The sequence below is a fragment of the Daphnia magna genome, linkage group LG7 (assembly GCF_020631705.1).
Source record: "Daphnia magna isolate NIES linkage group LG7, ASM2063170v1.1, whole genome shotgun sequence".
NCBI lineage: Eukaryota > Metazoa > Arthropoda > Branchiopoda > Diplostraca > Daphniidae > Daphnia > Daphnia magna.
Window position 1 is genome coordinate 3,791,826 of NC_059188.1, and position 15,798 is coordinate 3,807,623.

Consider the following 15,798-nt stretch of genomic DNA (forward strand, 5'->3'; position numbering starts at 1 on the left):
CCTCAAAACGATTCAGGAAATGAAGGTCACAGACTTTGGCAACTACTAAAGACGATAATTCAAATATTATAAAACAACAATTTCATTTCTTGGTGTGTATTAAGTTGCTAATACATTTCAGTGTTAGCCTTGTCTTGTGTTTTAATCCTTCTAATTTCTGCCTCAAGAAGGGATTTCAGGATTTTTTTATCATCTATTTGACACAAGAATAAAAATGTTAACGATTGACATGGGATAACATATGCATATTTCATACCTCCAGTAGCAAATACTCTTCCAATGTATGTTTCTGTAGTCACTGCTTGTAAACAGCCAACATTGATGTTTACTTTTACAACAATTGGGCCGTGGAGCTCTCCATTCAACAGCATGTCTTTCGAAATTTTCCTAATGTCAACACAGTTATAGTCGTTCTCAACGAACTTGGGAGAACTCCAGATGACAGCTGCATAACGTTCACAGCACTCGTCATCTAACTTTTCCCCATTTTCTGGTTCATGTTCAAAATCAGAATAATCTTCTTGCGAGGACATTTCAACCTTGTTGTTGTTGTTTAGACAGTGACTGCGCGGAATGATTGAGAAAAGAATGGTATCGATGTACTACAGCTGGGTTTGGTTAGGTATCGATAGTTGGAGTTTGAAAAAAAAGTAATGGCGAGAAGAAAAGATCTCCCTTGCTGTTTCCAAAATCGGCCGCTAGATGGCGTGGCGAAATGACGTCTGTCAATGGCGAAAATCTTCAGAAAATGAAGAAAAATTTTCAAGATTTTCATTTGCCAATATCTCTGCTAATAACCGTTTAAAATAAAAACTTCTGTAAGCACTGTTTGGTTTGGCGATTACTACTTCAGGTAAGGAAAACATTTTCATTTTTCAATCTTCTTGCTCTTTTTTAATAGAAGTTTTTCTTTTTTCCTTATTGTTTTAGCAAGTATTCTGGATACGCCAAGTATCGCGAGTTGTTTTCTTTAACGCATGCGCGTCTTCTCTGGTGGTTTGAATCGGATGAAGACATTTACCACCCAACTCCGCATCAAACCGATTTTTACACTGAAATAACACAGGCTGAAATGGACAACCGTCTCGCCGCTCGTTCGACTTGGAACGACGTTTTGACTTCGTTCGACATGGAACACCCAGGGCCAGAAGTTTTTCACTTGTTGCGGGAATTTTCCCATAGCTTAGTTTCCCTCCTCGACTATGTCGAGGATCAACTAAACGAAGAGTGATGTAAATTCTTCTTGAGTGAACTTGTTGAAAAAACACACTTTTTAATATTCCAATCTGAATAGTCTTTTTTCTTTCTTCAGTTATGACAAAATGGTTACGCCTCTTGCATCTCTAGCTCCTCCCTCCCGCGGTCTCCGGGGGGAGGGTTGTCGTATCGCTCATGTACACTCGCTTCCATAAATATGTAGGCCACCGCCCGCGGGTTGTACCGCTTCAAATATACCTTTACGGAATGTTTACTTAAGCTTGTGAAAGGAAGAAAATAAACTTGAGGGATTCATATGTAACCCCTTCCTACTCTATTGTCGAATATACCATAAAGGCGCGCATAAAGGTATTTTTGAAGCGGTACAACCCGCGGGCGGTGGCCTACATATTTATGGAAGCGAGTGTACGGCCAAGCGTACACTGAGTGTATACAATTTGTATGCTAGGGCAATTAACCCTAAGGCAATAAGTGAGATTGCAGATACCAATTCGTAAGGGTAGCGTATAGAAGATGTTTCTTTCTGTTTTTTCGTTTCAGTGATGAGATTGTGAATTTGCTCTCCGGTCATTTCCGTTGAAAGGCTGGCTTGAGCATTACGATGAAGCAGTTGACTAATGATGTCTATTGAAGAGGTGTTTTCTCGCGGAAGTTCCACGAAGGTATGTTTCTTGTTTGTAGTAATGTTGACATCTTGAGAAAAAATTTCAACTGTTGGTAGGACAACTGCTTGCAATTTTAGTGCCATTATGTTGCCTTCCATACTAGCTGGGAATACCCACTCTTCTGTACGAGCAGTGCATCCCAAAGGTATTTCAAACATTCCTACAGGCGGTAATGTTGTTGTTCTTAGTGTTGGCTGCTCACCACCAGATGGACACGAAAATACAATTTCGTGTGGCTTTGTTGCAGAATAAACCCATTGGTTGGATCCCATGTAAACGACTTCAGGACCGCGCCATTCCGTAAATTTCTTTCTGCATTGTGTGTTAATTCTTGGTGTATCATTCATGAACACAGCTGTTGCACAGGATTTTCGAGCAGTTCTTTTGCTGACACCGGTATGGAATTTGCATAGCGGGCGTCCTATCTTGCTACAGTCTTTAATGTCGTCTTTTGAAAGTTCCATAAATGTTTCGAGATCTCCTGACACAGCAAGGTAATCTGGTAAATTTCCAAACAAGACGCCATGTGTTCCATTATCTGTTGATCCTGGTAGGTTGATAATCTGGAAGAGCTTGTACTGCTGAGCGTGATCAAAAATAGGAACACGTATGAAGAGGCGAAAGGAATTTTCCATGGCTGCAACCGAGACAGTAGACTCCCGGTAAGCGACCCAAAGTTCGTTGCTAGAAATAGACCATGCTCTTGGTAATTGACCATTGATGGTTTTGATGACTTTGTTGAATTTAGCTGGAGAGATGATTTGAGGGGCCAAATGCCCGTTGGCTAGAAGACTAAAGCCGACGTCGAGACTATCAGCAAGTTGTTGTAGTCACAGCAAGATTTGATTCATTGCTTCAAACGTTTCATCCAGTTGGAAAAAATATTCGAAGTGATTCAGTTCTAAGTCTTCCATGTCAGCTATTTTTTCCATTATGTTTGTGGTCACATTTTTCAGCAAGGAGTATTGGCCTCGTAGTTCTCTAATTAATTTTGCGTTAGTTCTGGTTTCCCATAGTGATTCATTCAAGACTGTGGCTTGTTTGTCTATAATGTGGATCACTTCTCGTTGATTTCGGGAGAGAAGTTGAATTTGATTATTCAGTTCTTCTAAATATTTTTGTGTCGATACTCCAAAAAGCCATTTAAGGATTGTTCCTCCCCCGTCGACGAGACTTCGACGATTTCTTTGGTTTGTATTCAAGGCTTTTTTTATATTCGATAATCGATCTGCTGCGTTCTCCATTCCTTTCAGGAAAGACTGCATTCTGCTGGTAATTCTTTTGGCTGCTATTTTTTGAGGTCTGGTACCTTGATTCTTCCATCTTTCTGCTACTTCTTGCTGTTGCAGAATTTTCTCTTTAAGGTACGCCGTGGCCGAATCAGGTAATCCAAAATCAAGATCAGTCACTATTGTCCAAGATGACTCACTAAACGCAACGTCAGCTTGTTGTTTGAAAATGGCGTTTTCTCTCAGGATTAGTGAACTGCTTGTGGAGGGGGCCAGCAAGAAAATGAAGAACGGCACTAAAAAGGTGAGATACCTAGCCGGAGGTCTTCTATTTCGTAGTGGTCTTCGTGATGCATCTGAAGGGACCTGGTCTGGAGAAGAGGTGATCACTTCACTACCACTTGTGTCGGGTGACACGTTAATTTCCTCAGGTACTGTTACTTCCTCTTCAGACAGAGGTGGTGAGTGAACTGCATCAGGTAGGTCTTGTGCTTCTTCTTGTTGTTCTCCATCGTTCTGTTTGTCTTTTTCTGCGCCTCTCTCAGTGTTATCTTGGATGGATGTCTGCGGTGACTCCCATTCCAAAGTGGCTTCGTGAAATGACTTCATTCGAGCGACGTGAACAATATCTGATTTTCGTCCGGTTGCGGAGATTACTTCGTAGTTTACTGGTGTAGTTTTTCTCAACACCTTGAATGGTCCCAACCAGCGGTGAAGAAGTTTTTCTGCTTTTCCTACTTTGCGAAATGGCTTGTAGATCAGGACTAGATCTCCTGTTTGAAAAGATAGTTCTCTATGGCGAGCATCATAGGTTTCTTTTTGTTTTTCTTTTACTCTCTGCATTCTAGTTTTTACAATTTCTTTTGCTTCAGTCAGATCAGCTTGTAGTCGATCTGCATAACTCATTGCAGCGTCTTCTTCTGTCAACAATGGGTTGGGATCAGCGTCCAATTCCAAATCAATGGGAAGTCTGGGTTCACGTCCATAGAGCAGAAAAATGGTGAATACCCCGTCGACTCTTGTCTTGCTGTGTTGTATGCAAAGCATACGTATTGTAGAGTACGATCCCAATCACGTTGGTCACTGCTGACGTACATTGAGAGCATAGCTGCCAATGTATGATTCATCCTTTCCACCGCTCCATTTGCCTGAGGGTGGTAACTTGAAGTTGTCTTGTGGTTTGTGTGCAATTTCTTGACAACAGCTTGCGTTAGATCTGAGGTAAAGCATTTTCCTCGATCCGTTATGATTTGTTCTGGAGCTCCGTGACGTAGAAGAATTTGATTAACAAAAAATTCTGCGACGTCATCTGCTTTTCCAGTCGGCATGCTTTCAGTTCAACCCATTTGGTTAGATAGTCCACTGCCACGATAATCATCTTGTTTCCTTTGGTAGATAGTGGGAATGGACCTAGTAGATCAATGCCTACTTTTTGAAATGGTCTCTCTACTTTGATGCATTGTAAGAGTCCTGCAGGTTTGTCTGGGACTCCTTTTCTGCTTTGACAATGTACGCAGCTCTGTACGTGACGAGTTATGTCGAGTGCCATCTTCGGCCAGAAGAAACGATCACAAATCTTGTGTAGAGTACGCTTGATGCCAAGGTGACCTGACACAACGTCGTCATGGTATGCCTGTAGAATTCTTTCACGGTAATCGACCGGTACGCACAGTCTTCTGTAGTTCTTTCCATTTTTAAAAGTTTCCTTGTACAGCTTTTCGTTGTGAATTACAAAATTTTTGACTCTTGATTTTCCGTTCTGGAGTTTCACAATTAGCTGATTCCAATTGCGACAAGCTTTCTGCTTTTCGGCCAATGACTCGTCTTCGTCTTCGGAAAGGCCAGGGAAGGTGATTGCTCCCACGATGAAACAGCGATCATCTTCTAGCTCTTCTGCAACTGGTAGCGGATTTCTTGAAAGACAGTCTGCATTGTCATGCGTTTTCCCACTACGGTACACAATAGTTATGTCGTATTCTTGAAGCGACAAGCTCCATCGGGCCAAACGGCCTGCAAGGTCTCTTTTGCTCATTAACCAGCAAAGAGCCTGATGATCGGTCACCACTTTCACTTTGCAACCCCACACAAAACATCGAAACTTGGAAAGACACCACACTAGTGCAAGACACTCTTTTTCGGTGATTGAGTAGTTCACTTCTGATTTTGTTAGAAGGCGGCTGGCGTATGCTATAGGACGTTCTGCTTCTTCAATGTGTTGAGCAAGAACGCTTCCTATGCCATAACCACAGGCATCGGGAAAGATTTCCATTGGTAGATCATAGTTGGGATGCGCCAATACTGGTGCCGAAGTAAGTGCTAGTTTCAAAGCATTGAAGCTGCTACTTTGATCTTCTCCCCACGTGAAGGGAATTTCTTTCTTCGTCAGTGTAGTAAGCGGGCGTGCAATTGATGCAAAACCTTGGAATTGACGTCGATAATACGAGCACAGACCAAGAAAGCTTTGTACTCGTTTCACCTTGTTTGCTGTTGAATGGCCTTCATTGGGTGATGGGAAACTTTGCACTGCCTCCAGTTTTTCAGGATCTGGTGCCACACCTTCTTTTGAGATGAGGTGTCCCAACACTTTCAGTGCGTGCTCCATGAATGAGCATTTTTGCCATTTTAACTTCAACCCAGCTTGAGAAAGGCAACTCAGCACTAGACGAAGTCTTTGCAAATGCTGTTCGAAGGTTGCTGAGTAGATTATGACGTCATCCAAGTATATCAGGCACGTCGTCCAACGAAGTCCAGCTAAGATGATGTCCATGGCCCTCTGAAAAGTACCAGGGGCGTTTGTTAAACCGAACGGAAGAGTACGAAACTGGTACAATCCGTCTGCAGTGATGAAGGCTGTTTTCGGTCTGTCACTGTCGATAACTGGAACTTGATGGTATCCTGATTGAAGATCCATGCTTGAGAAAAATATGTCGCCTTCCAGCCGACTCAAGGTGTCGGCAATACGTGGTAAGGGGTATGAATCTTTTACCGTTACTGCGTTAAGTTTGCGATAGTCCACGCAGAAGCGCCAAGTACCATCTTTTTTCTTGACTAAAACCACTGGGGAAGACCAGGGGTGTCAGAAGGTTCTATGACCCTTCTACGCAGCATTCCTTCCACTTGATCTTGAATAACAGCTCGTTCTTTCCAGGCACTCTTGTAAGGAAGCTGATGGATTGGGCGCGCATTGGCGGTATTGATGTCATGTTTGACGACTGAACAGTATCCCAAATCATCCTCGTTTAGTGCAAAGCAATGAGCAAATTGCTTGAGGATTTTTACTGTCTCTTCTTTCTCTTCTTTTGTTAGATTTTCCCCAATTCTTCCTTCGAGATGTTTCAACAATTCTTCTTTCTCTGCATCTGCATCTTGGTTCTCCACCGAAGCATCTAGTGTTAGAATTTCCTGAATTTCTTCCATTTCTTTAGCTTCGGGATGTTTCTCTAGGGTTCCCAGTGTCACTCCTTTTTCTAGCCACACTGTTTTCGGAGACAGGTTGGCGACTGAAATATCTTTCAAATCCGTTTGTACGAGCGCGTGACCGGTAGACAGACTTGATGTTGCTAACAGTGAAGCTGATGGTGTCACGATGCACGAACCTTCCATTCTGTGAGAGATAGATGTTGGAATTTGCTTTACCGTGTATGCTGGTATTTCTTGACTATCTTTTGAAATCAGCCGGCTTTCTTGTGACTGTTCTACTTGGAGAACAGTGATTTCTGGAAGCGGTGATTTCCCTGTTGTGAATGATGACTCTTCTGACTCGTAGTCAATGTGGATAGCTCGAAATTGTTGTAGGAAGTCATTTCCTAACAGTAGTTCAAAACCCGACATTGGCATAACTATTGCGTTACCTTTTATAGTTTTGCCTCTGTGGGTTACTACTATGTCTGCCGTACTCTGTGGTGACAGGGTTTGACCATTTACTAGACGGATTTTTGGTCTGACTAGAGGTTATTTGACAAATTCCGTTTTCTCTAGTAATTCGGGTGAGATTACTGTGACTGCAGCTCCTGTATCAATCAGTGCTGTTGCAGTTATTTCTCCACACCTTACTGCTTCCTTTATTAGTCTTGCAGGATTCAAGTTGAACACGATCATTTCTGGGTCAGCCATTTTTCTTCCAACGTATCTGGAACGGTTAAGTTGATGGAAAGATTTCCCTTTGCAGTCGCCCCTGCGGCTGCATCTTTAGGCGGACCTCTGTATTGTTCTGATTCAGGGTTCTTGAAGCAGTTGCGAGCAATGTGTCCTGACCTCTTACAAAAAAAACATTGCGGCCTTCCTGTTAGAGTGCGACCTTTTGGTTTAAAAGGTCCTCTTGAATTTACTTGCTCGTTTTTCTCTTTTGAAATTATTTTTTCGCAAGTCTCTTGAATTAATTCTCTCATCGTCTTCATCAAATCTGCTTGCTGGTCTGGGTAGACCACTGACAGGTTTGGTAACTGCTCCTGAGGCTTCTGCGGCTCAGCTGTCATTTCCTTCCATCCTCGTGTGTCTGACATGAGTGATGCTTCTGTATAGGATTTTGCTAGTGCCAAAAATTCTTCGCATGTCTTGGGTTTCAGCGGATAAATTTTTCTGAAAAGTGTTGGGCGAAGTCCTCTAAAAAGATGCTCCAATCGGTGCGTTTCTGACTTATTCGGGTCAACCAGTCTGCAAAGATTGAGAATTTCGTAGTAGTACCTAATGGTTGGCTCGTCCACTCCTTAGGTCCTACTTCTGAGTCTGGTCTCTTGAAAAAGACCGTAATTATCTGGTTGAAATTCTTTCAAAAACACCGAACGTAGACCGGGTACTGCGGCCACAGCCGCATTTCCTCCAGCAGCTGCCTGTGCTGCTGTGTCTTCCCAGTCATTCGGGAGTCTTGCGCACAGGAACCAATTTCTTGCAGTATCATCCAAGTACATACTGAAATTATTTCTCTTGTCAGCATCTCTCCAACCGTTGTGGGTAGAGATTGTTTCGTAGCGCTCTAACCATTGACGAGCGTCTTCCGTTGGACTCCCCCGAAAAACAGGCGGGCTTATAAATTTTCTAACAGCTGCCATAGCTGTACCTTGAAATTGCTGCTGATGTCTTGGAGGTACCAAAGGGTGTTGTCCTATCACAGGAACAACCGGATGTGTGGGCAGACTTAATTCTGCTTCGGAGTCGGATCTTGAATCTGCTTCGGAGTCAGGTTGTAACTCTGCTTCGGAGTCGGATCTTGAATCTCACTGATTTTCAGGGTTTCTGAAATCGCTCTGCTTAAACTTTACTTCACTTGAGGTAACTAGATTTTCGATAGAAGTTGAGATTTCTGGATCTTGTGTCGGGCCTGCTGTTGCACTTTCACCACCCGACAATTCGGGTGATTGTTTTGGATGCAATCGTTTACTTGGATCGCGAGGGCAACTAGGTAATCTTGGATTAGATTTTTTCTGCATCGACTAATTTTTAAAAGCAGCACTAAATTCGTTAACTACGGGTAACGAGCTGCATCTCCACCATTTGTCACACTTGACTTGAAAACGTTTGTATTATTCTTAACACAGAAAAAGGGAATACAATGATTACATGAATAATGAATTGAAACCTTACTTTTGCTAAGCGTCTAGTTTAGTGGAAGAGAGAGCGACTAATAATGGAAAAACAGTGGGTTTTATACTAGCTTTGAAATTACGCCCTCTCCCTAAGGTTAATAGATTTTACTGCACATTCTAAAGCTATTCTGGAACTTCTACTTATTTAGGGAGAAATGTCTGATAACATAACAGATAGTAGAACATTCGTAACTATAGCGTTTGAGTTTAACGCTTCTAGGAACAGATAGGGACATCTGCTGTTGTTCCCCGCGACAGTATTCTTTAAGAATGGCTTTAGACCTTGCAGGTGTAGATTCATGTCATTCATGTTTGGTGTGTAGCTGAATATGTTCAGATTTGCATCAGGCAAGCCAACCCTAGAATGAGTGCTGACTAAGTTTAGAGTTCTCCCGTTGAACTGGAAATTGATAGATTTGGTCTCCATAACATCAAACAGATATTTGGTTTCAACATCAAGGTAGATTGGACATCCACTTGTGCTTGTTTGGTTCACTAGCCGGCAATTGAAAGATCTGCCAATGACGAAAAGATTCTTCAAGTACCCTCTTGAGTAGATACTGTTAGTTACTTGCATTTCTTGACACCAGTGTTCGAGGAATCTTAGGATATACCGCACACTGTGCTTGTCACTCACTTGAATGGATTCAATGAAAGAGACTGGGTCACTGTCATTTGATGAGTTCACCGTGACAGAGAACCGAGTGTCATCCAACTTCCCAGTCCAAATGCCTTGGCCTACGTATTTAACTTTGCCTTGTGTTACAAGTTTCCTTTGTGATCTTGAGTAAGCTCCAACAGTTCCTAGCTTGACTTGTGCTAGTTTTGTGAGAAAGTCCATCTTGTCACAGGCAGAGTCATCCTGGAATATTTTGAGGAGGGCAAGCATGTTCTGCCTTGATTTGCCAAACTCTTGCCGAACTTCAAGTTGTTGACTCATCTGGAATATGTCTTTGAGAACTTTGGTCTTGCTCTCATCGTCAAGGAAGGAAGTGCAGACCATGTATATGGCATGTCTCGATATGCTTGCAAAATTAGACAGATCCTTCACATCTGGACTATCTTCTGTGGTCAATTAGTAGCCAGGGAAGAAGTCTTGCCTTGCAGCAGTAACCATATTGCTAATGCCTGCTGCTTTCTGAATGGGTGCTCCAGAGATTTGGACAAGCCTACGTTTCCCCTCCATGTTTGACAGGAAGTCATGGAGCTGACAGTGGCTTTCAAAAGGACTAACCTGTAGCGTCTCTTGAGGGGTGTCTCGCAACCAGATTATATCCTGTCTAAGCCTTGTCCATTGGTTCTGCTTTGTCCTGTTTGAAGCTGGGATTGTTTCATGTCCAAACCATTTCCATCTAACCATGGCTAGAGGGGTGAAGACTACATTTGACTCAGTCTCTCCAACCTCTATCTTAGTGTTGACTTTTCTGAACATTGCTGCTGAAAATGCCCCTTGAATTGCATTGAAACAAGAAGAGCTTTCGCTTATAAACTCATAGTCCAAGCAAAAGGGGAACAGTACTTTGACTTCCTCATCACTGATAGTGTCTTCCTGGCTAGCAGCTTGATTGTGGGATTTCACTGCTGACAGAAATAGGGTTGTTTTTGAAGTGGGAGCCTCTTCCGAGTCATACCATAACGAAAACTCAGATAGAACATGCATGGAAGCAATGTATACTGATGAGGCCACAATTCTTGCAATGTTGACTCCTGAGGCTAATGCTGCTGAGATACCAGGTGAGTGCATCTTCTTTGCAAACTTTAGCAGGACTTCTTTGGAGTTTTCAGATTTTCGGTACAGTAGCTCTGGATTTTCATTGAACTGCTCTATCCAGTTGTAAGGCAGATCTAGTCTCTCAATTAGTCTTGCGTGCTTTCTTCGATTCCCCCACTTCACTATCCGCTTGTGAACAAATGATCCCCCTTGAGTGGTTTCCAGTGTCAGGTACCTTCTTTGTTCTCCGTTAGGGCCAGGAGGTGCAATATGGAAGTTGGTAATCATTGCTTTGTAGCACTTTCCAAGGTCTGTTGTTTTTACTGCTTTCCACAAATTGTACTTGAACCCTGTCAGTCCTGCGAAGAAAGGGAAGTCCATCAAGAAGAATCCATTTCCAGGATCTGGAACTTTGACCAGTTCATTACATAATTGTGGGAAGATGGCAGATACTGATGATCCTAGCAGGCTGTAGTGAAGAAGAGCTTGTGCAATTTGACAGTGTGACGTTAAGCTGAAACTTCCCCCTCCTGACAGCACATTACTTAAGTTAGAGGCCATCTCTTCTTGCCTGGATGCTAAGGATTCTTGCTCACTGATCAAGTTGACAGCAGTGACCCATCTGAGTAAAGGCCTTATAGTATTTTTGTGGAATGTAAACTCTGAGTTGAACTCTGATACCATGTTCATCATATTAGTGGTCTTTACTGAGTCATATATGCCAATGATTTTTCCTATATGACTGTCAACCTTGTAAACTAAGGCTAGGATTGATGACATTCTTTTAATATCTTGTTCACTTGTTACTTTGTAGGAAGTCAGTATCTCAGAGTCATCAGATGATACAGCAACATCTACTATAACTCTAGAATCGGTCAATCTGGATCTGTGTTGACTCAACATCTGCAGGATGTAATCCTTCATGAAGGCCATCTTAGTACAGTGAAATGCACTCGAAGTGTAATGCAATATGCCTTGCATCATTCCAGTCTCAACTTCAATGTAGTGTGCATCATTAGTTGGCAACCATGGCACTGGATCGATGAGATGACCCCAGAAGTTCTTGTGCACTTGACTAAGAAAATCGCTAGAGGTCTCTAGTCTTGAGTTGTTTACCACTATTTGCATGATATTCTGATCAATCATCATTTTCTTTCTCAGGAAAATTGACACTCCTCTCACAATCAATGGATGCATGTAAGCAGGTGTGAATTCCGTGAGAGTGAGGGCAAACTTCGTGACAAAATGGCCCTGGTTCCACTTCTTAGCATCAGCTGCTTTGGCTGTGGTGATGTAAGACTCTCCAAAAGTTTCCTTTGCTTGGCGTGAATGCATTGCATTTTTGGCTGACTTGTATCTCACGTTGGTCATTGTTTCGAAGGGAAACATCTTGCAGATGCATCTTGCTATGCACTCAAGGCTTAGTTGCACAACTCGCTCATGGATTCCAAGGACATAAATCTCTCTTAGACCTCCGTATTGTGACTTCTTGAATATACATATATGCATGCCTCCTTGCTGCTCAACCTTCTGTAGAGACCCTTTAAGCAAATTTATGGCCGGAGTAGCTGAGGGGTCCACAATAAGAGGTCTCACTGCTTCGATGGCCTTCTTCCTCACGTACGCTTGTTGTTCTTTAATGAAGTGATACCATTACTCGTCAAAAGCACTACTAGCTTTCAAGGTTGCCAGATCTTCTAGAGTATATGAGCCAAGCATGTCTAAAATATTATCTTCTAGTTGCTATAGAACTGAGGGGCCATGAATTCTTTCCAAGTACTTTTTTGAATGTGCACAGAGAAACTTAATCCAAGATGGGGAGAATTCATGCATTCCGACGGTCTCAGGGTTAGGGTCTTCATTTCCTAAGAATGTATTTTCTTTTGGTCTAAGATTTTCCATGTCTAATATTTTCTTGTATAACTCGGTAGTAGCATTCTTTTCAGCAGTCTCATTTTTGTTCTTTAAGTAGCCAAGGTAGAACAGAGAAGTAAGCTGGAAGACATCAGCAAGATTAGCTCCAGTAAACATGTTGAAGATCCCAGGCCAAATGATTTCTTTGTCAACAGATCTTACTTGGAAACCTTCTATGCTAAGAATTCTGATCATTGAGTTCAGGAGCTTCATGGTGACCCATGCTTGTAGCCTGCTTCTAATGACTGTTGGAACCTTCTCTATGATTTTATGAGGTTTAGGCAGCATTGGATAGCTAACAAATCCCTCCATGAACACGTACCTGGATAGCGTTATTACTTCCTCGACTTTGGCTTTGTCGTTCATGAACACTTGCATTGATACAAATACCATCTTTGAGACATCTTCATGAGATGCTAGCATGCGATCTTCCAAGGACTTTGAACTATGCATCCAGAATGCTGTTTTGTAGAATTCCATCCAGTAAGAGGTAATGGCGTACATCATGGATTCACAGCGTACAAAGTTCTCCAATTTTGATGAATTGATTGATGAGAATTAAGTCCAGGTGATGCATCCGTTTGTTCTAGTTTGTTTAAAGACAGTGCTTTGAATTGGAGTTTCAGTCTGCAAGTCTTTGTTATAGCAAAATAGGGTGTAAAACAGTTGGCCTCCAGAGTGTTGCCTCGTATCTGTCACTGAATTGCCCGTTTCTCAGTTTCATTTTTCAGTTGGTTCTCCCTTTTGTTAATTGTTGCATTGTGATCTCTCATATTCAAGGTAACAACTGTGTTTATTTATTTCATGTCATGTAAGATGAAATATGTGATGTCCACGTTATTCCTTGTATTTCAATATGAGAAGCCTCGCTATGCATTACAAATCCTTGTTAATCAACAGGTTATGGGCCCAGTACCTTCAACTTTTTGAAAGCAAGATGACCACTATGCGAGATGTTAGCAACATTGCTAAATTTATTGGACAAAATCTTCCAACATTGAAATTAGGATGCTGGATCCTATTCCAGCAACACAACTTGGTCAAATTGGTTATTGGAGAAGATCCGCTCCCTGTTGAGACAAGAAACGCAGAAGGAGTAGTCACCAATGCTGCTGCCAGAGATACATGGCTTGAAAAAGATCTGCTTGCTCGCAGTTTCTTTATTGCAACAATTGAAATTCCTCAACAACGCACCTTAGTCAACTGCAATACAGCACATGAAATGTGGCTACGTATTTCAGCACAACATCTCCAGAATGCTGCAGACAATCAACATGCACTCGAACATAGGTTCTTCGAGAACGCTTTCAGCCAGAACCTGATGTCATGTCTCATATAACTGAGATCGAGACCATTGCTAACCAGCTTAGAGATATCAATGCTCCTGTCACAGAAAGTCAGCTCATGACAAAAATTATCTGCACGCTTCCACCTAGCTATAGAGGTTTTGTGTCAGCTTGGGACAGCGTTCCAGTAGCAGAAAGGACGATCGATTCTTTGACATCTTGCTTACTAAAAGAAGAGAGCATGACAAAGCAACTGAGCAAAGGGAAACTGGATAGCCAAGATGCTGCATTCTTCGCCCACAACTTTCCGTCATACCGACACAACTCTTATCTGAAACCTGCACCACGTGGTCGAGGACGTGGTAAGATGGGGCAAGGCTCTACAAGAGGTGGTCCATCCAGCACACGACAACATCCGTATAGGTTCTGCACCTACCATAAATGCAATATTCCTGGACACACCATCGAAGTATGCCGTAAGCGAATTCGAGACGAGAGAGATTCTAAAGACCACAGCACCAGAGCAACACCAGCAATTGTCTCCAAAGAAGAGGAATCAGTCAAGCAAGGCGACGTCGACAATGAAGATTCTGCATACATTTCAGCAACATGTTTTCTTTCATGCCGCATTGACGATTGGTTTGCAGATTCTGGTGCCACCGGACACATGACCGATCAACGGTCATTCTTTAGATCTTTCACGTCAATTTCACATGGAACCTGGACAGTAAAAGGTATTGGCTCATCCCGTCTTCACGTCCGTGGACGCGGAACAATCGATTTCATCACTACCGTTAATGGAGCCAAGAATACATTTGTAGTAGAAGATGTTCTCTATGTCCCTGGTCTAGGAACTAATCTCCTCTCTATTGCTGCAGTAACCGACGTTGGTCTATCGGTACACTTCATTGAAACCCGAGTATCCTTCGAAAAGAATAAGACGACTATTATGGTTGGTGAACGCATCGGCAAAAATCTCTACCATTTAGCAATTTTTCCTAAATTTTCCGTCGATAGTCAAACGAAGTACTCCGCGTGTTTTGCTGTACCATCAACACCTTCTATGGTGATCTGGCATCAATGACTAGCGCACACCAGCTACAAAACCATCTCTAAGATGGCAACCAACGAAGCAGTAGATGGACTTATCTTACCAACCAACAAGGTCAACCCCATTCATCCCTGCATTGGCTGTCTATCAGGGAAGATGCACCGTTTACCTTTTCCAAGTGGGAGAACAAGAGCCAATCAAGTTGGACAGCTAATTCATGCAGACGTTTGCGGGCCAACTACCCCAAGTGGAGCACGCTTCTTCTTGCTTTTTACAGATGACTTCAGTGGTTGGCGACATGTTTACTTCCTAAAGCAAAAATCGGAAGTATCTGAATTCTTCAAAGATTACTTCAATCTACTACGCAATGAAACTGGCAACCTTGTTCACACTCTCCGATCGGACAACGGTGGTGAGTTCGTCAGTTCATCATTTAAATCGTGGTTATCAGAAAAAGGAATCCGTTTCGAGTCATCGGCACCACACACTCCGGAACAAAATGATGTTGCGGAGAGAGCAAATCGTACGATCGTGGAAGCTGGTCGCAGCCTTCTACCTGCTAAACATCTAGCTCTTGAACTCTGGGGAGAAGCAATTGCCTGCGCTGTCTACACCCTAAATCGAGTCAGTAATAGCATCTCATCAACTACACCCCATCAAATGTGGCATGGCCTAAAACCAAATGTCTCTCATCTGCGGATTTTCGGGTCCGTCGCGTTCATCCACATCCCAAAAGCTGACCGAAGAAAGCTGGATTCTAAAAGCCTCAAGTGTTTTTTTGTCGGGTATGCACTCACTCAGAAGGCCTACCGTTTTTGGGATCCCGTCGGAAGAAAAATCAAAATTAGCAGAGATGTGATTTTTGATGAACAGCTAAATGACGATCCGGTTTTTTCAATAGAATCCAAAGATACTAATCCGTTTAAATTCTTTTTCAGACAACCTTTGTCTTCATCTACAACTGAGCAACATTTTTCTCCTGCTGGAATAGATGCCACAATGCCTCAAATTGAGAGGGAGATTGAAACTTCAGTTCCAGGCGTTCAACCTGAGCCTTCAGTCCCAGGCATTGAAACTTCAGTTCCAGGCGTTCAACCTGAGCCATTCGACGTTCCCACTTCAGCAGCCATACTACCGCCAAT

The 15,798-nt window shown here is 42.6% G+C and overlaps 1 protein-coding gene and 1 long non-coding RNA gene across 2 annotated transcripts; one reads left to right on the forward strand and one right to left on the reverse strand.

Moving 5' to 3' along the window:
* Positions 1-7: 7 nt before the first annotated feature.
* On the reverse strand, positions 8-793 carry LOC116929999. The gene is made up of 2 exons (XM_032937334.2): positions 257-793; positions 8-193 (listed from the first exon to the last, which is right to left on the reverse strand). The coding sequence occupies exons 1-2, from the start codon at positions 531-533 to the stop codon at positions 108-110; spliced, it is 363 nt and encodes a 120-aa protein (XP_032793225.2). The 5' UTR covers positions 534-793; the 3' UTR covers positions 8-107.
* On the forward strand, positions 725-1,509 carry LOC123474308. Its single transcript, XR_006648924.1, has 2 exons — positions 725-853; positions 931-1,509. It is a non-coding gene; the product is annotated as an uncharacterized LOC123474308 (long non-coding RNA).
* The last annotated feature ends 14,289 nt before the right edge of the window (positions 1,510-15,798 follow it).